The sequence below is a fragment of the Crotalus tigris genome, unplaced genomic scaffold, assembly GCF_016545835.1.
Source record: "Crotalus tigris isolate CLP2741 ecotype Arizona unplaced genomic scaffold, ASM1654583v1 scf7180000023589.2044511, whole genome shotgun sequence".
Classification (NCBI taxonomy): domain Eukaryota; kingdom Metazoa; phylum Chordata; class Lepidosauria; order Squamata; family Viperidae; genus Crotalus; species Crotalus tigris.
In genome coordinates, this window is record NW_024100062.1 from 1,166,107 (window position 1) to 1,187,275 (window position 21,169).

The window sequence follows — 21,169 nt, forward strand, 5'->3', positions numbered from 1 at the left end:
CTGTCATTTATCTTCAATCAGCTGATCAATATGAAGTTACAGTAATCTCTAGGGCACTTATAAGTAGACGCAGCACTACAGGCTGACTGCTCTCAGGAGGGGCAGAGACAGAGCTATCAATACAGTTCCAAGCGCTGGGGGGACAAAGGCTTTCAGAGGCATCCAGTGAAACTTGTGACTCAAGGCAGAAAATAACTTCCGAGAGCAAGGCACAATTAGAGTATTCTAATCAAAACTCCCCCCCCTCTCTTTTTTAGTAGTGACGAAAATGGGAGAAGACATATGATAAGATCGCTCCCAAACCAGAGATAGAAATATTGTAAGGGAGGGAGGTATGTTTTTTTTCCAAGCCGTCACATCTCCACCCTGGCTTTATTTTATTTGAAATTCATGTTCAAGTTAGAGAAAAATATGATTCATGAAGGGTTTGTGGCAGAAGTAAAGATTTAACTATGGGACAACTGACTAATCTTCACCTCACGGATCCCTCAATGAACAGTCTGCAAACGGGTCCTCTAAATTTGTACCACGTTGGCCCAACAATTCCTGTAATGGCAGAAAACCGACAGGCAATTTCCCAAATGGTCCCTGACCTACATTTGTGAGAATATAAAACTGTAACCATAGCAGACAAAAGGAGGAAAAAAAACCCATTTCTTTCCCCGCAGGTTGTGGTATGGAAATCTCAAATGTTGTGTGCAGAGGTAACAAGAAGCCGCTTAGCTTGCACATTAAGCAATAATGGAAAATCAATCAGTTGAAAAAATTGGTTGGGCTGAGAGAAATGCAAGACCTTTTGTATAACAGGAACTTAAGAGTAAACAAGTAACTTGAGATATGCAAGGAGACGGGAGACTGCACAGGGCCCTTTGCTGATACTGCCATCCCAGTATGGCACTGGCAGCAAAGTTTTGCTAACAAGCTAGTAAGTCCAGAAAAGGCGTCTGAATGAGAGATGTCTGACTCCTGCTGAGGGCAAATGGTAGCCATGTTAGATTTTCCTGATTGCATCATTTGATGTCATCTTGACAAAATCACAATGAAGCCACAAGGCACGTGTGTCTGTATTTACACTCTGAAATATCATAGTGTTTTCTTGGCATTCCATATAAGAAAACATAGATATGTAGGCAAATTTGTATTTCTGTGTTAATTTGATTTTTTTTCCTTGTGTATTCTATAGCATTGCTGTAAATTTTAATATAAAAGTTGTTGAGTTGGTGTTCTGTGTCAAAATCATGCAAATATATTTCTGTTTTTTAAAACCAACATTTAACTTCTGTTTTGTGATTCTTTTTACTTCCAGGGAGTTATTTTGTAACGACTTGCCAAATTAAAAATGTACTAGTGAAGCCCCAGAGTTGGGTTTTCTGTCCTAACAAAATCAATTTGATGGAATTTAAATCTCTGTAGGTGTCTTCTGTTAAATTGGAGGGAAAAAAAGCCTTGGGTTTAGGAATGGTTTCTGATTTTGATCAACTCTATAATATTCAAGCACAGCTAACTTCAGCAATGCAAGAAAAAAAAGCTATTTTTACCCTGTATAGTTTTCCTATCCAAACATAAATAAAGCAGTATCATAAGGTCAGGTGTTTTTTTAAAAACACTCTTATTTATTTAAAACACTCTTATTTATTTAAAATGCAAAATGTTCTTCTGCATTTACTCCCCATTCTCTACTCCTCCTTCAGGCTCTGTTTTCTGAAATCTCTCAAACTTGTTTTGCGCTATGTAGGTCTCCATTTATTTTGATAAATCTATTATTTTTAGTGTTTTCTCTTAGATGAATGTATTATTCCACCACTGTCTTGGGCTTGTGATCATTCTATACTTTGCTTGCTGTTCATCACCTTCTAAGGCTGCTTTGTCACTGTAAAATGATTTTTAAAGAGCCGTTTCCATCTTAATCATTCAGTGCAATCAAGGATAACAGGCATTTGAAATGTTGCAGACATCTTATACATTTATCAGTTTCTGTTCTTATATAGTTCACTTTATAGACATACATTTTGCATGGCAATCTTCCAGTGAAGCCTGTCACATTTTTATTAATAGTCGAGTAAAATATTGCCATTTTTCTTCTTTCTTCTGAACATGGTGCCCACTGAATATCTTTGGCTGTAGTGGCTGAGGATTGTTTAAATTGGAATCCATCTCGAGCATATCAGATTGGGAAAATCTACCCAGACGAATTAAAGTTCGTTGTTCAAATGTTCTCCTTTTCAACACTCATTGGGAGTGTTCCAAGTTGAACCAAACTTGCATTCTGCACCATGAAAGCATGGGAGCCTGAACATTTTTTTGTTCTCTCTTTCTCTCTCTCTCTCTTTCTCTCTCTCTCTCTCTCTCTCTCTCTCTCTCTCTCTCTCTCTCTCTCTCTCTGCACACTAAATGCATAAATATATGCAGGGTGATAGGCCTTTTTAACTACACCCTCTCCTTTTAAATCCTAATATAAATCCTAATATAATTTTTTTTGTCAGCCCGGCTGTACAGATGGAAGGCCAGGAAAAAGCAATAACAGGACGATAGTTCTGTTATTAAAGCTTCTCTTTCCAATTAATAAGCACCGTTCATATTTATGTACTTACAGCAAAACTCAACCATCCACTAAAGAAACATTCTCTTTGCACTGAAAGATCAACAATAACAAAACCATGCCCAATCACAAGTCAAAGTTCAACAAACAAAAAACAACACAATCTTCACATTTTACAATCTGAAACTCAACAGCGCTAGTAGAAACACATGGGCAACTCATGCGATAGCTATCCACATGCAAAATAAAGTATAACAGAAAAAAGAACAACATACACAATCCAGTCCAGGAAATCCTAACTTCCTCACAACAAAAATAACAATAGCAGCAACAAAAGTTATCAGGTATACGGTGAAGCAAAAGCAATCTCCATTTGTTCTAATTTTGGGACTGGCCATTTAAAGTAACTCTGGATACAGAGGCAGCTCCTGCCTCATCCTATAAAATGTGGACTTAAGAACATCATCTGTCTTTGAGCATATTCTTAACAATTGCTACTCCCTCTCCTTATTTTCTCCACCAGCATGACCCCTATCATATTATTATTGCTCTGCAAAACAAAAACTCAGATCCAAACACATTTTTTTAAAACAGGAAATCAAACACAGGACTCCAGATTCAAAATAATGCTATTGAAACGGATTTTTTTCAGAACTCAGAGAAAACTCCCAGAACATAGCTATTTTCTTTCAAGCACAAAGCATGTTTTACACCTTTATTTGGTATCATTATTGGAATCTGATTTTTTAAAAATACCATTGTTCCTTAAAATATTGAAATCTGCAGTAGGTACATTTCATCTGTTTAAATATTACGCTATCAAATGAAATATTTTAACTAAGCAATAACATTTTATCAGCTTAAATATTTGAGAGCTCATTGTAAGCAGTAGTTCTATGGAATGCACAATTCACATGAAACCCTAGTTTCCACGAAAGCAAATGATGTGTAAATGCTGTATTCTGATTTGAATGTAAGCAAAAACTAATTGCACGATGAAATGCTATAAGGCTTTGTTTTTGAACATGCACCGAGATGTAACAATTAAACACCTATTTATTCAGCTATATGTTTAGGGTTTTAAATAAATGTTAAATATTTTAAACTTTAAATAATACCATAAAAATAAATTTGCCTGCAGGCTTACTATTAAACAACTTGTGCCATGAAACTGATTGGAAAGGGAAAAGCTGGACAGAATCAGAAGACCAAGGGCCAGATGCCCAAAACCAAAAAGTTGGCTTATAAGGCAGCTGTCTGAATGAAGTGACAGTTTGACAACTTGAGGATCAAGTGGTTATTCATTTTAAAAACTGTATTAAAGGCTGTTCAAGAAAATAATACAGGGAATTCTCATGTAGGAAAGAGAAATATAACGAAATACACAAATAAGTGGCAGAAGAAAGGCACGCATGGTTTCAGTCTTACTTTAATAAGATGTTAAGTCAGGGAGTAAAAGAAAGGGCAAGTTTTCCATGAAGAGGATAATGCCTGGTGCAGATTTTCTTCAGAGAAGGAGGGCTGCTGGTTGTTTTGTATTTGGAAATCTGAGATCGTTCACGACAGGAACTGCAGAAGGAACTGCACTTTCCAATACTTTCTTGAAACACAGAGAAGAGGGAACAGAGCAGGAAGGGAAAGGCCTTTCTCTGGTTCTTGTATTTTGCTACCCCTTGCCTTGCAGCTTGACCAGATATCAAGATATTTGACAGATTAATTTGACCGATGACAAGTTGTTTTAAGTCCATCAAAGATTAGTCTTCAGAGTTTTCCGTTTGAATTAAAAATCTAAAAGTCAGTAAATATCCCTTTCCTACCCTCTGGTACGGCCATATGGTTTAATGTGTATTTACTTGGTGAGCAATTTGTCACTGCTCTCTGCTTTACACTTACGTCCTGTTTATTCAGCTAATTTTTTGTGTCATGATGTATAATCCCTTTTCATCAGCCATAGCGATGTAGAGAGATCAGATTACATTACAGTACATTACAAGCCCAAAGCTATGAAAAACAGTTTTACTCAAGTCTATGACAGCTTTGAAGTTAATGGTGCTTGCATTATGTAATAGATCCTTCATGATCTACCTATCATGGTGGCTTTAAACTTCCTTTAATGTAAGGATGCTGGAAGCTTTCCTCTCTGGAGTTCACAAGAGCAAGACCTCTTGAGAAAAGACACAGACATCAGAAAGGCAGCTACTAATGTTTCGCTAGCAAATGTTTTCAGTGACAGCAAAGTCCACTAGGAGATTATTAAATCTCGCCTGACAGCTAGAGTGAGATGCAAATAGAAATCAAGCCAAGGGCTAACAATAAGCTCTGCCCAGAGAATTGTGAAAATCTCTGTCCACCATGTTTCTACTAATTGGAGCTGGCCTTAAGGAGGCAATAGAAAAAGTACGCAACTATCTTCCAATTGTATGGGTAGCAGCTGAAAGGGAATTCTAGTACAGAGTTAAACTAAGGGACAATTCTTAAGATGGCTGATCTGCACCTCTGTCTAGCTGCAGTAATTAGCAAAACCAAGCAATTATTTTAACCATAAAAGAATTTCACAGCCAAAGCCTTTTAAATAGGATCGACATTATTGGGAGGTATTATGTGGCCAATGTGAAATAGTCAAGAAAGACCCACAAATATTAGTAATTTAGGTATAAAATAGGATTGAAACATTACAAAAAGAGTATAGGGTGGGTTTTCGCCCAAACCTCATCCATGTGTGAAACCTCAACATATAGTTTCACTCAATTTATTTATAAAGGTATGATACATAAAAAAACAAAGTAAGTAAGGAGATGTGTTTAGTTGGTAAGGATAATTAGCTTAGTAAAATAAATATATATGCACAGTATTTTGTTGCCTATAAATTTCTAAGGCTGTGTGTCATAGCACAGATCTTCCAGTTTTTTAGTTGTGTGTTTCTTTCATTTAGAATTGTTTGCTTCCTTTCACATTAGGCCATCATATTCATTAATTTGTTTTTTCTTGAAAAGTACATAAATACTGTCACACAGATTGATGGCAATAGCTGCCACTGCCTTACTCTTTTTCCTATTTATGTGCTTTTATCCTCTTTGGTCACTGCAAGCAAATTTAAATATGGTAACCATTTTGCTGCAACATTCATGGTCCAGCTATATTCCATTTTATTAATGGGTAATGTATGATATGATTGCTCTGTAACGTAATTGAAAGGTCTAGTTATATGTAATAATCACTTATCCAGACAGAACGTTCAGTTCCAAACAAAAGCACACTCAGGGCGCCTCCACTTTGTCTGGAAGGCTCTTGTTCCTAGAAAGAACTTCACAACAAGGAAGAAACCAGCCTGATCCCGTTTTTTATTATTGTGATGGGATTTTTAAAAAATGGTATGGTGGTTGTTTGTTTCTCAGAGGCCATCTGCTTCAATTCCCACCCTTAAGTTATGCAAAATGGACTGCAACAAAAAGGGACAAACATTTTTTGATTCCAACTTTCTGGTTAAGAAGCTGTGTCACCAGATCCCTTTTATGGAAGACTGGGTGGTTGATGGATCTTGATTGTTTACCCTATTCTCAAGACAACATGTTCTACATATTCCCTGCCAGACTGTACCTAGACCACCTACACCGTAATTATTAGATGAAACTCTTTTACTCCTTTCCTCCTCACTCCAAATCCTTTTTCTCTTTAAGATAATACTCCTGAGAACCTTGTTATTCATCTTTATGACTTGTTCTAGAAATCTCTTTTCGGTATGTCTGAACAGCAAGATAAAAACCACACAAACATATATATACAGATATTAGTATATCTGTTCAACAGTTATCAGATATATTTGCTCCCCAACATATTATTATTAACAACTGCAATAGGTGGTGAGTTTAATCCTCTTCAGTATCAACAGTATAGAAAATTCAAGTGGAAAGGGAATGTACACCTGAGGTGTGGCTTGCTTTATTATTATCCTCCTGGGGAATCTTTAAATGACAATAAAGAACAACTAGTGTTCACATGAAACTGCTCCCTCCCAAATTCTAATGTAGCACTAAAACGGTGCATGTCAGCAATAAAAATAAAATGTCTATGACATTTTAAATGTTATCATACTGTCACAGTGGAATAAAATTAGCTTGAAAAATGATCGAAAGGGATGTGATGCTGTTCATTTATGTACAACAGCAACAGCAGCAGTTTCCCTGTGTTCATAAAGGTTTCTCCATTAAATTTACCTCCAGTCAATAATTAGGAGTCCACAAATAAACCTAGGCAATTAAATCAATACTGTTGGGCAATTATGTTCCAGAGGCCAGGCTTGATGTCACAAGAAGACACTATATCAAACTTCAGAATTAAGTGATCTCATGTACTTTGCTGCAAGGCATTTTGTAAGGGAAAAAAGAAATGGTGGTGGGGGAACAGAAAGGAAGCCCAGCATATCACAAAGCTGATGTAAATGTTTTGAATAGGTTATTTTAAATCATAAAGAGAGGCTCTTGATTTTTTCAGCTTCTTAGCTAGGGTGTAGTCCCCACAGAGAAAGCAAGAAGTCCCTTTCAGACAACACTTGCCAAGAACGTAAAATGATTCTGGCTCTCCAGAAAAATGGGCTGATGCACACTGTAAAGCCTCTCAACATATCATGTCACCCTTATTTTCATAAATATAAAAAAATCCATCTCCCTCAGATTCCTCCTCGTGCCATTTTATTCTTATTCAGGGCTGTTTCTTAGGAAATACTTTTCTTTATGTACAAAACTGAGCAGTTTTTATTTTCCTATGGCAAGCCACAATAAGAGCGATTTAAGGGCTGTAAAATGAAATAAAATGTGAACAGTATTTACTTGCAAAGATTAAAAGCCTAAACAAAGTCAGAAGTCATCCTTAAACTCCAAAATTGGCATTTGTGTTTATGGGAAATAAAATCAAATACAATCAAAAACTTAACGCTCTAGTGAATTAAGTTGGACAATCTAAATGTTTGACAATCTAAATGTTTTTGCTATGGTAAGAAGTTCAAAATAATATGATGGCGAGTGCCCCTTATATCAGAACAAATCCAGATGCCTCATGCTCAAATACTGGTGCAAATGTAATTCTGGATAATTAAGAACCTTGGCTAAAAGGCAGAGCAAATAAAATGAGAGCATCCTCCTACATATCCCTTTTCTTTCTTATGTCATTTACAAAGCATGGAAACCAGATCACAAGAAATAATTTTGTGCTTTACTCTGAGTTAGTCAGATTCCACTTGGAATATTGTGACCGATTCCAAGCACCACAATTCAAAAATGACCATGCCATATTAGAACAAGTTCAGAGGGCAGCTACCAAGACGGTGAAAATCTGGAAACCAAGCCCTATGGGGGATTCACAGCTAAAGGATTTAGCTTTCAAAAATGTGGGCTGAGAAGCTAAAACAATCTTCAAATATCTGAAAAGTTGTCACATAGGAGAGGATGTGGATTTTTCTTCTATTGCTCCGGAACAAACAGATTGAAACTGCAAGGAAGTAGAATCATAGTAAACAAGAGGAAGAACTTCCTGACTATATAAATAAAAATATTACCTGACAAATTGATAATTTCTCCATTGGAGGTTTCTAAACAGAGGGTGAGAAGTAATTCTTCAAAGGTATTCTACTGAGGAGGTTGGAGTAGATCATCTTTCCAATGTTAAGGTTCTGATTAAAGATCACTACATCAGCATCAATGTTACCCCTAATAAGTTCTTTCTTGGACCTCAAATCTTATTTAGCATTAGCCATTGTAAACATTGGTGACAACTGAGTAGTAAGACAGAGGAAAGTTAGAGCACTGTGACAATCTGTATGCTAACCAAGTAAGGGGGAAGCATTTGCTCCTGATACATTTGTTCCAAATATATTTGCTCCAAATCTCTTGACCACAATTAAGAGTAATCAGGTTTACATGTGAATCAACTCTAGAATGCAATTGTACAATTGTTATTTCCAGTTGAAGTCACATTAACAAAATTTGTTGACCAAGTTATTGACACTTCCTTAGCAAAAATTTTTGATAATAAATAGCAGCCATAACATAAGATTCGACTCTAAATTTTCAACTAAGTAAACACGTGTTCTATCCTCATCTGGCTTATACAAACAGTTTTCTACTAATCACCGCTGGTTATTCATAATTCATGAGCAGAAACGACATTGGTGCTATCAGCGCACTAAGTATCAAGATGTTTGTCATGAGCATATTTTAAAAGCACTTGTCTTTCAAAGTTGACCACCCCATTAACAAAATGAAAACGAAAAATGCATTACAGTCGAGAGAAGTTTGAAAATCCAGTTTATGTGTTGTCAGCCATCTTGAAACAAAAGCTGCTTCGCTATAACTAGAAAAGCAGGCTCTCACCTGCCAATAAGCTGCCCTTGATCACTTACAAGAGGGGTGCCTCCCAGCAGACTGTGTGTGTATTAAAAAAAAAGACTTGAAAGAGAAGAAAAAGTATCACACAGGTCACAGCGGCGGTCTCCGTGGACCCCTCAGGGATTTCAACTAGTCTCAGCCTTGTCATCCTCTATGCAGCTTTCCACTCTGCCCAGAAAATGTCGATAGGAAAATGTTTGAGGGGCCTCTGGTGGAAATTTTTTCATTCTTTCTGCATTGACAGGATGCCAAATCAATATTTACTTCCCACTAACAAGCTGCTTGAGGTCTCAGTAGAAAATATTGTAGAGAATGCGGGAAGACATGGTAATAAACAGCTGTCTGGCTGTGAGGAAAACATGAATTGACTGGAAACAGGTCCATAGTAAAAGGTCACTGAAACTCATGAACTCCTCAGGTGTCCATATCAACTACTAACTTTAAAGGCACACAATAAAAAAAATCTCTTTTTCCAAAGACAGATGAGAGGATGGATCCTTTTCTCTCCACCAAGGATACAGATGAGCTCAATAATTTAATTAATACATTTGCCAAGATGTATGCCTGTATCCCTCGATGTTTCAGTTTCTATCTGTAAAGTTAGCTCAAACAAATATAGTGCTAACCTGTCCCTCCATCTCACTCAAAACATCTCAGAGTATCAGAAAAAAATGCTTACAAAATACAGTTGAATTTGGAGTACTTTTTACAAGCAAACAAGAAAAAGCATTTTGATCAATAAATTGAATAAAGATAATTTACAAATTAGTTTAAACAAGTTTGATACTCATTAATCAAACTTGTACCTGCACTTTTCATATTAATGTGAATTCTTTCGAGGGATCCAAAACTTTTTCAACTCATTCTCTTTTTCCCTAGCTTTGGGATGCTTAGCCAATGGATCTTGGGTTGCACCTGACTGGTGTTACTGTTTTTCCAGCCCCACCCCCAATTCAGTTCCTTTGCCTTCCTGGATAAGGAAGTAAGACGCCCTCATGGCAAGTGTTCCTCTGATTCACAAACAAGGGCTGATTGAAGAGAAAATTAATGGCTTTTGAGTAGTGCTGTTGGCTTAGCCAGGACATGTTTTTCCCAGACATTTTTTTTATTGGAAAATGGCAAACCCATGTCAGAGATTATAGCCTTATTATGATTTCTGAGTTCCTAGCAAAAGTGGCACCTGCCAGATGAAATGGATAAAGTATATTGTAATGTTTTTAATAGGCATACATCTTTGGAAATGTTTCCTAAACAGATAGGAGCTTCTTCCATCAGAAAATAGTACATCACTCAAAAGATATTTGCAGTAACACCAATATCCTGTGACAATTTTCCATTTCTTAACAAAATGAGAACCTATCAATAGGGAAAGGAGCAGAATGGGGAACTCTCAAATGCCTTGGGCCTGGCCACCATTAAATTCTTTGTTACAAGAGCTCAGGAACTCTTCAACCAAGCTGTCCAACATGAGTGATGGTGTCATTCAGAGTATCCCCCACCCAAGTAACTTAATTACAGTGGAGAAAATTATTCCTTCCAACTTTCAAACTGAACAAGTGGGCCATCACTGTCATTAATCACAGCCATTTTTTTTTTGACCAAGAGGGAGATAAGGCTTCTTTCATTAAATAATAGGCCTCTGGAGGTTATTTAAATGAAGGCCTCTCTGATCTACTCCCCAAAGCAGCTGTTCAGTGTAAGGTGCTTCAAAGCCCTTGTGAAACTTCTAATAGAGCAAGTACTAAATTATTTGCACAGGTCTATTAAATAAGTATCTGTCAACATGAACTATATAAACCACAGTCATGGTTATAATTGTTAAAAGTCAATGTTGAATACCTGTCCTTCCAGAAGTTTTTGTAAATAGCCCAACCATTCTTTGTCACTTTCATATTCCATTTTCATCTGTTCTGTTTCCTAAAAATTAAAAGAAAATCCTGTAAAAATTGTCTATTATGCTACAGTGAAGTTGGTATTAACACCACTTGACCAGAAGAACACCCTATCTGATAGCAGCAATTCTTTAAAAATGGATAAAAAGCAGGAAAAGAAAAAAATCTCTTTCCCTGACAATTTCTGGACTGTTTTTTTTTTCACGACTGTCCTATAATCTCAGCTTGATTTTACTCCCCAACTGATGAAGCTCAACCGTTCTGTATTTTGTCAGCAATTACAAACTAGCAGCCATCTAATTTAATTGCAAAATGAAGGATGTTCAGAGTTTGGGCACTTTAACATATAAAAAATAACGACTTTCTGCAGTGAGGTTGCAGATACATCCATAGTGTATTCAGTAACAATAGAAAAAGTTGCCAGTGCAGATTTTTAGAACATTTTTTTCAACTTTCTAACCTAGCTTTAAGATTTCCTGGTGATCTCCCTTCCAACCATGCCTGACTCCACTTAGTTTTTAAAGATCAAACTAAGATTAGCTTGTTACTGCCACCTAGCTGGAATTTAAGCATAGGAAAATAGAAGTTAAAATTGCTTAAAGCAGATGTAGGCATTTATAGATCCATGATTTGTAATAGACGAGTTGTGTTTTCTAATTCATTGCTGTATAACAATAGCAAATCTTTTGACACAGTTTCCTGATTATACTGCTGAAAATGAAGAAACTTAGGGGAAAGCAAATTTTTGTATGGAAGGACTGTAAGGTCAATTAATTTATTCTGGCACTCAAAACAAATTCCTGGGTACAAAAGTATTTAATTCTAAGTGTATGTTTTTTACACCTTTTTCCAGGTCAATGAAACTTGAAGCTGTAGCAAAAAATTCAATAGACTGTGTAAGTCTGAACTGCCTATCCCTGTCTTAAGAGATCAAAATTAGATTTAGTGAGCAGTAGGGCTCACAATACTATCAAAAAATGCTTCATTGATATCCCACATTTAGATAGCAGTGGAGGCCTGACTGACTTAAGGTATGGGGAGTGATTTTTAACGATCCCTATAAAGGGAATTTATCAATAAGAGGCAGATGGCAATAAACACTTATTTTGGCAGCATATGGAACTTTGAAAGTTCAGTGGCTAAAATAACAGGAGATTTGAGATCTGAGAATGGATACTAGCTCAATACTAGCAAGATAAAAAGAAATAAGAAAATGAGATTCCTATTTAAGTAAACTAAGGACAACTTCAGATAAATTGATTGATTATATATAAAAAAGTAAAACAAGTCTAAAAACATTTGATATTTCTTAACCCACTGATTTATAAGAACCTATGGTACTTTGCACAAAAGAAAGATTTGAAATTAATTCTTAGACAAATTAGTATAACTTACCTCATCATTTACAACATCAAGAATGTCATCTAAATCAGTTTTTGAAATATTAAGGATTGATGCTGCCAAGGACTGAGCCCGGTGAACGGATTCTTTGGAAATGTTACCACCACATTTTTTATCTTCTTGCATTTTTTTAGTACATCTGATTCGTGTTCGCATCTCTTTCACATTATTCTGTAACTCAGTCGCCAAGCTCTGTGGAGATAAAAATAAGTAAACGTATTTATGATTGATTACCTACTTTCAACACATTTCAGCCCACACATTTGGGAAAATAAACAATCCAGCAAAATACAGTCATAGTTCACATCAAACAAAATAAGGCTACAAATGCTATATCAATAGATGCTATATAGATGCTATATCGTTTATATTTGTTTATGTATATATACATGGGATAATCTGAATATATCAAGGCATGTCTAATAATATTTTCTTTTGTTTATTAGTTGACAAACAAATTAATAAATACATTTTAAAATTAAGTAACTAATTGCGAAAAAAACATGTTTTTTTTAAATAAAATATTCCAAACTTACAATTAAGAATTCTCAGAGGCTGCTACGGTAGTAAATTTGCCACTATTTTAAGACCTGTTTTGATCTAGATCAGTGGTTCTCAATTTTGTTTTCCCCTCTGGGCCACTTAAAGTTTCTGGTCTTAGTAGACACCTAGGATTTTTTTGTTCATTCTCCAAATCAATGGGCATGCATTATTCATACTGTAATAACTTTAGTGTATTAATAAAATTATGGGCCCTAAGTTAGAATGCTAAACAGGTATCTCTAACTGGTCTTTTTAGAGGAAAAATTAGTAGAACGCATCAGTGTCATACTGTGAAAAATTAGTAGGCCAGGGACCTATTGGTTAAAGCAGCCCAGCTCTGTGTAAAACTACCTCAATTTTAACCATCAGAACTCTTTCTCAGAAAATCTACAGATCCGTGTGTGTGTGTGTGTGCGTGTGTGTGTGCACACGCGTGTGTTTAACAACCCTATAATCCCTTGCATCGGGGTGGAGTCAGGATGAATGGAGCTTGAATGTTTACTTGCCGCATGCCCTTCCTGACGCCTATGCGGAGTTCACAGCAGATCGTTTCTCTTTGCGCCCAGAGAGAGAGAGAGAGAGATTCTGCTGATACCTAGGATTGAACTTACAGCCTCCTGATTGTGAGGCGAAAGCTCCACCTCGAGGCCCCCTGCCGTTCTTAGAGCCAAGTATATATATATATATTCCTAATTATTTTATAAGATATCAGTGGAACATCTGAATAATAGAGGTGTTCATGAATCACGAAACATACACTTTTTGTTTTACAGTTAGAATGTAAGATATCCAACTGGAATATTACAGGCTGGCTGTAACTGAATTATTATGTTAGCAGAAAATATGTAAAATATGGTATATTCCGGTCATATGTAAAAAAATGGGAACTGAGGCCAAGGCTATTGTTTCCTTATGTTTCATTTCAAAAGTATAAGGGTTGATAGGCATATATTGTAATTTATTCTGACTGCTACCTGTTACCCAAACTGCACCTAAACTGATAATTTTAAACACCTTTTTGAAAATATTCTCACCAACTAAAAAAAAAAAAGAACTGTTCTACCTAGCTTGTTCAAGCAACAGTTTTTGTTTTGTTTTGTTTTGCCCAAGCCTATCAAACAAGCAACATGCTGTGTCTGATATTTTATTTGCAAACAGAGATGATTATGGATTGAAAGAAAAAAGGACTCTAATGCATAATGGCATTAAATGCTTAGTGGAATGAATAATGAATAATATTAACTACAGTAGCAAACCAACAGTGATAACAATAGCCCCAACGTACTGCTAATTATCCAGGCCCTGCAAAAAAAAATAAAAAATAAAAAAATTAGCATTTGACAATGCCAATATCTATGAGTGACCCAAAGTATTAGATTGGGGCAACATAAGAGAGTAACTAAATAAGTAAATATAAATGCCTCTGAAAACAAATCAACAGCATATAAAGAACGCTCAACAAATCAAAAATTTTCACTTTTAAATGCATTCTGAAGTTCATAATAAAGAAACGAGAGGTCCCTCTCTTGCACACGCATTGAGAGAGTGTGAAGAATTAATGTTGGGCACTAGTGAACAAATGAACAGGTTATTGATTTTTCTTGTGAGAGTGTGGTAGTCTTCTCCCAGATAAGGATGTCATACTTGGGCCTAAGGAGAATCTTTTCTTACTGTGGAGGACCTGGCTGTTGCTGCTGTTGTACAGATACACTATGATCCAATCTCTTTCTGATGGATCTGGTCAGTTTTCCTCTCTTCAATCTGGGCCAATTCCACAATGAGGCATGTCCCTAACAATGCTTGCCTTTACTATTGGGTCATAAAAGCTGAGAATCACAAATGGTCACCAGTGAGTTCAGCAGTAATATGGTTTTAGTGTGGAGTGAGGCTACTCAGGCTTCTTGGAACCAAATGTATTCTGCAATTGCCCCAATGCCTTTTCTAGGAAAGAACCAAGAGCATATTCTAGTTTTGTCACAAAGAAAAATGGCAATACCAAAAGAAAGTATGAATCTCTACCCTCAGGAGTCTAGAAGTATATGTTCAATTGCTTAGTCACATCAGGTTCAACCTCTTGATTCTCAAATATATTTTCTTGCAGATGCTCATTAATTCTGATTTTAGATGGTTAGTCCATTGCAGCCATCCTGATCCTGTCTCTGGCAGTCAAAACCAGAACTGCTGTCTTATTTAAATACCTGTTGCTCCATCTGAGCATTCAACTTCTCCCTGTATTACTTTATCCAATCTAAACTAACAGCACAACACAAAATATGTCACGTTTCAACTTCAAAACCAAACTCTAGGAATGCATGTGTTCCTTTTGAGCTTGGATTCTTTGAAACGGTTCTAAAGATGAATTATCTTATACACAGTTATGAATAAAGGAAAAGTTCATGGCAATTTAAACTCTGATAAAAAATTTACTGTTTGGTTTGAAATTCTGGGGATTTGCAGTGTCCTATATGGGCAACTCTCTGACTATCTGCAGGTGACCGGAACCTTTATCACACACATATCTGCAGGCAAAGAATCATCAAAGCCCTTGTACAGCATTACAGCCATTAAAGCACCATCCTGAAGAGAAAAGGGACTAAGCCTTCCAGTGGGTTTTTTAAGTCCACGCCATCAATGTCATGGTAATTTTCATATCTGAAGTAAAAACTGATTTAGGATTTGCCACACAAGAAAAAAGAGATACAGGTAGTCCACGACATACAACCACAACTGAGATCAGATTTTCTGTTGCTAAGCAAGGGGGTTGTTAAGTAAATCACGGGGCATCCCCAACTGACTTTGCTTGTTGGAAGCCAGCTGAGAAGGTCATGAATGGTGACAACATGACCATGGGACGTTACAACCATCAAAAATGCCAGTTGCAAAGACCCAGAATGTTGATCATGTGATGTGGGCATGATGCAACAATCATCAATTGAGGACTGGTCATAAGTTACTCACTGTGTAATTTTTACGGTTGCTAAATGAATGGTTTTAAGCCAAGGATTACCTGTAAAGAACCCTCTAAAGCAGGAATGTCAAACTGCCGGCCTGTGGGCCGGATGAGTCATCCGGAAGCTGTGCCTAAACTGATTGCCAGCAATGGCAAAACCGTCCCAATACGTTGCGTGACATCACGTGACGTCGCAAGTTTGACATGTCTGCTCTAAAGCTTGCTGTATCTATGGCACTAAGGTCTTGTTGCACCCAGCATATTGATTTCAATTTTCTTAAGCACTTCTAACTGAATCTGGCCCATCAATGAACAGAACTATAATCACTCAAAGTCTATTGGTTTCCCCACCCCCTGTACCAGGTTTTCATGGTAACTTAAATTTTCCTCAATGCTCTTTACAATAATAACACAGGAGGACTATTAATAGCCAAAAGTTTGTTAATGTTGGTAACAAAGATTAAATGAAGGTTTTACTATGAAAGCTTACATGTTTTAGATTAGCGTAATCAAATTTCTCACCAAAGTACTATGGAAAATAAAATTCCCCTTGTGACTTCCTATGAACCCAATTTTTCTAAAGCATCTAATATGCTCATAGATGAGCATGAAAGAAAATGATCAGCTTCATCAACAGGACTAGTTTATACTAGTACAATAGAAAGAGCAAGCACCCCATTAATTACTATAGATTTATAGAGATTATATCTGAATTACACAGTCATACAAGTTTGTTAGCATTAGGACACAAGAAAAACAAAGCAGTATCTGTCACATGAAAGCACTGGATTAGCTATAGAGTAAATCATCTGACTAAAAAGAAACCAGTCATTAAAAAATAATCCGGAACATAAATAACATGTTAATATGTAGAAAGGCATATTTCATCATCTGACTAAAAGTTAATCTGAACTTTACATTGATGAAGATAACCTTTAAAATAATTTTGCAAAGCTGAAAGATGTAACATTTTTAGCTATGGTTTTATTTTTTTTGAAAGTGTGAAAATTGTAACAGAAGGTCTAAGTCTTTACAAGTAATAGATGTAAATTTAAACTGATAATTTTATGACATGCTAAAGCAAAGATAATTTAAAAGAAGCTACAGCTATGGTGACTTCAAAGCTCTTGAATTTGAAAAAGGAATTTTTTACAGGAATCATAGAATTGGAAAAGAATCACTTAAACTACTTAATCTAGCTTCTGTTAGTGCAGGAATCCAAACTAAAGAACCTACAACTGTCCAAATTCTGACTGCAAGAAAGGGTAAGCTAATAAATAAATTACACATGAAACTAGCACTGTTTCCAAGTAAGAAGATAGTAAAAATGAAAAACACCATCATCAATGTATATTTTTCCTGCATTTTAATAACAATTTGTCATTCGTATCTAGATGAGGGCCCATTGTGTAACGAGAGTATATTTTAAATTTCAAAATAATCCAATAACACAGAAAACAGTTACTGGAAATTCGAAAAGTAATTTCTACATAAGGAGATCAGTCATACTTTATTTGTGAAAAACATGGTTTAAATATTAATTAAACTATAAAGAATGATTTGATTTTATAGCAAGGATTTGGTCTTTAAACTATTTACTTTGAAGTTGCTGCCCCAAGGCAAAGTCTATAGTTATAAAAATTTTATTGTTATCAGGATCATAAGGTAACATCTTTGCAGATAAGATTCTAAATCCCTATCAAAGAAAATTATTCTGGTGGACCTGAAGAATCTGAGTGACAGTTTTATGCACAAAATAGATGAACCATAGGAGAGAAAGAAAACAATGCAAATAAATCACGATATATTACTTTAACTGCAAGAGTATTAGAATTGGAACCACTTCTGTGTTCTTCTACTGATAGTCAATTATCTCTTTTAATAAGCTGCTGGGCCATTTATAATGTAAAGTTCAGGCAATCTAGCTCCTCTTTCACATGTATTTTAACATTATCCAAATGCCTTATATCAAATTGTCCATTTTGTTCTAGAAAAAGTTGGTTACTCAAGAACAAATGTCTTGATTCTTATTTTGATTGTATAATGACTGATGAAGCAAGTGACTAACTTTGGCCAATGATGGACAATGGCCATCAGCCTGAAGTAATATAGCTTCCATATAATTGCCAGAATACAACCTTGTCTTACTGTCAGTCACTTGGCAAGCTGTTTCCTGTCAAGTTTGATGGTTTTAACTCACGAAAGCAAAGCCAAAACTTCTCCTTAAAACCATCAAGCTTGTCAACTGCACCCAGCTCTTTGAAAAGAAAAAGAAATGCTAAAAGGCAGCCGCAGCTTTTCTTTTTGGAATTGAGGGTACAGCGGGCAGTCTCGAGAAAGTGTGGACAGCTTTTTTTTTTTTTTAAACCACAAAGCCAGCTCCAGCCCTCTAGCCCAGTCCAGGAGCATGGGAAAAGAGACACGTTAAGATGCTGCGGCTGAGCAGCTGTCGAAGAATCCAGTCAAACTCACTTCAATCATTACAATTCAAAATGTATTATTATATTTTCAGTCTAATAGATATTCAGTGTTACCATCCAGACCTCTGATTCAATTTGCCTAAATCCCACATGTAGAGTGATTCAGATAGAGAATTAATTTAATCAGAAAAATCTACTGTGGCTGTTCCTTAATAAAAGCCTTAGTGTATACGTTGTTCCCAAGGAAGCTGGTGAATAGAATATTCAGTGAAGCTTTTTTTTTCTTTTTTTAAAAAAACAAGTTTTTCCAATAGCATGGAAAAAAGGGATCGGATGATTCTTTCAATGCATATTTCTAAATGAGGGAAGTATTTACATTTTAAAACATTTAATATCCTTTCCTAGCTTATGAAAGTCTATATATAATAAATTATAGTTATTGTTCTTGTCTTCAAGTCAGTTTCTGATTCCAGGTGACTGCCTACATTAGTTCCTGCAGTTTTCTTAGCAAGGTTTTTGGTTTGCCCTTGCTTCTTTCTAAGGGCTGAGAGTGACTGGCCCAAGGCCACTCAACTGGCTTTGTCCCTAATGCAGGACCAGACTCATGACCTCCTAGGCTAGGGATAGGCAACCTTGGCTCTTTTATGACTCGTGGACTTCAACTCCCAGAATTCCTGAGCCAGCCTTGCTGAGGGGAAAGGGAGAGGTTTCCAAGCTGAGCCATGCTGGCTCAGGAATTCTGGGAGTTGAAATCCATGAGTCATAAAAGAGCCAAGGTTGCCTACCCTTGTCCTAGTCTGTAGCCTTAATCACTATAAAAATTGGTTCTTGTAATAAACTAACTCATAGTTTAAAAGTGAATGCAAATGGATTTTACAAGATTTATGTACTTGTAAATGTGTGTGTGTGTGTATACACACTCACACACGTGTGTAAAATTAAGACAAACTATTCTATCTTCATTCTGAAATATTTCCTGTTAAAATAGAAATGGCAGTTCCAGAGAAATCATACAGCGAACTATCTCCAGAAGTCCAATCGTGCCCATTCTTTCAAATGATTATGATTCACAGAATTCACATAATCCAAAGTTAGGAATGAAACACAGAACTGCATCCATAAAACTCTTTAGTTTGATCATTGAAGTAGCAACCATTTGGAATTTTTTAGCAACTGTGCTGTACTCTTCAACATCTAACATTATTAGAGACAGTTATAGAGGCCTTAAATTTTATAAACACTACAAATAACGGCTGGCATTCAGTGACTTCTAGCATTAAAATAAAAGCTACAGCGGAAGAGACAAATTTCCCCTCCTCTCTTTATGCTCCTGTTTAAAATTCAAAATATTTTCTATAAAAATCAACTAGAGTAAACTTTATTTAATACATATATATTTCATTGATCCTTAATTATAAACTCTGTCAAAGCTGATATAATAAGCGTTCTAGGAAAGAAAAGGTAAAATAAGTGGGACTCGGCTAAAAGCCGGTGACCAGAGTAGAATAGCAAGGTGGTGAGTAGACCGGCTCTTTGTAATTCTTTGTAATTCTTTTTTGGATAAGCAGCATTCACAAGCGCTCCAGACAGTTGCTCTTCACAAAGAGACTGCAGGACAGCAATCTCTAATGGGTGTAATGTTCTGGGAGAAGAGGGAATAGGCATCTTGCTCAAACCATGGCTAGATGCCTCCAAAGGATACTAGATTTCCTTACCTCCTTTTCTAACAACAAGTCTGAAAACTTGGATCAGCTTCCTTCAATCCTTAGCAAAAGAAGTTTTTAAATACAAATTTAAGGTGTTTTTTTTAATAAACAGCACAAAAGTGCTGTTTAAAACACTTAGATTTATTTTCTAACACAGAATGAAGCAACATATTTTAATACTGGACAAACTGAAGGATGTTTTTGAACCAAGAACCCAGAAGTTGAGCGTCTGCTTCTATAAACAGCGTTTATAAGATGGTGTGGAAGAAGATCGAGTTTGCAGGACAAGATTGAGACTGATCTAAGTGGATTTAAAAATGTCAAGCTACAATTGTGATATGGAAAATATTCTAGTTTATTATTTCAAAGAACTAAAAATCAAAATTGTTAAAAGTAAAAGAAAGGAATATAAAATTAATTTGATCAAAGACAAAATAGGTATGTTGTTATCCCTGATAACCCTTAATGGACGTTTGCTGATCAAGGTTGAAATGATGACGTATTAAGTACTTGTTTATAGATAATAGTTGGAATATGGGATATTATTGTTGTTATTTTAAGAGCAGATGATAAGCCTCTAAAATTGTTTATACTTGTGATGAAGGGGAAAGCAACCTCATTTTATATTTCTTTTTCTTACTATATTCTTATTTTTTCTTTCTTATTTTCATTTTCTGTACCATTCTTTCTTTTTAATTTTTTAAAGTTTGTATTACTTTTTAACAAAATTACTATTAACATCCGCCCCTGATATAATAGGTGGACATGTTATGTTCTACTTGTAGCCTCTAGAAAATTCTAAGAATTTTTTTAATAATAGGCAAAATAGATTTCTAATTACTCCAAACATACCTTTTCTAAAAATATAAACGAACTTCCTACACTACGCAAAAGTAAAAAAAAAATCTGACTTCAAAAAGACTGAACATACTTTCTCTAAAAAAACCCAAAATCTGATCAAATAAAAATGAAACAGAAGGTAGTCTTCTGGTGAAGTCTTTACCTGCTTCTGCTGGAAAAATGTTGCCTATTGCTGATGTAAATAGACATAATTTATCTGAATGTACATAATTTTTAAAAATGCTCATGACATGAGATCTCTGAATGAAATTTTTATTAAACAGCTCTTTAAAAAGGCTTACTTGAATTATCATCACAAATGTCATTACTTAATGACAAATCCATTTTTTGCTTTTCATTCCAACAATTCTTAACTGCCCTTTTTGTGAAAACATAACCTGACATGCGTACAGGGTTGTTATTTTTTTTTGCAGATATACACAGCTGAAGATGTGAAGGTTTGACAGTACAATATTGAAAGGAAGGTCAAATGAAAAA

At 35.7% G+C, this 21,169-nt stretch overlaps 1 protein-coding gene across 6 annotated transcripts in view; it reads right to left on the reverse strand.

Annotated features, from left to right (window-relative positions):
* Window positions 1–21,169, reverse strand: part of CNTLN (centlein) — a 189,423-nt gene that overhangs the window by 610 nt on the left and 167,644 nt on the right. For 3 of the 6 annotated variants that reach the window (XM_039319412.1, XM_039319413.1, XM_039319411.1), the window contains 2 exons: window positions 12,207–12,404; window positions 10,759–10,836 (listed from right to left, as the gene is read on the reverse strand). In XM_039319412.1, coding sequence (XP_039175346.1) covers window positions 10,759–10,836; window positions 12,207–12,404 — 276 coding nt within the window. Of the gene's footprint in view, window positions 1–10,758; window positions 10,837–12,206; window positions 12,405–21,169 lie in introns of those variants that run through there. The other 3 variants (XR_005553700.1, XR_005553699.1, XM_039319414.1) reach the window with 2 other exon arrangements.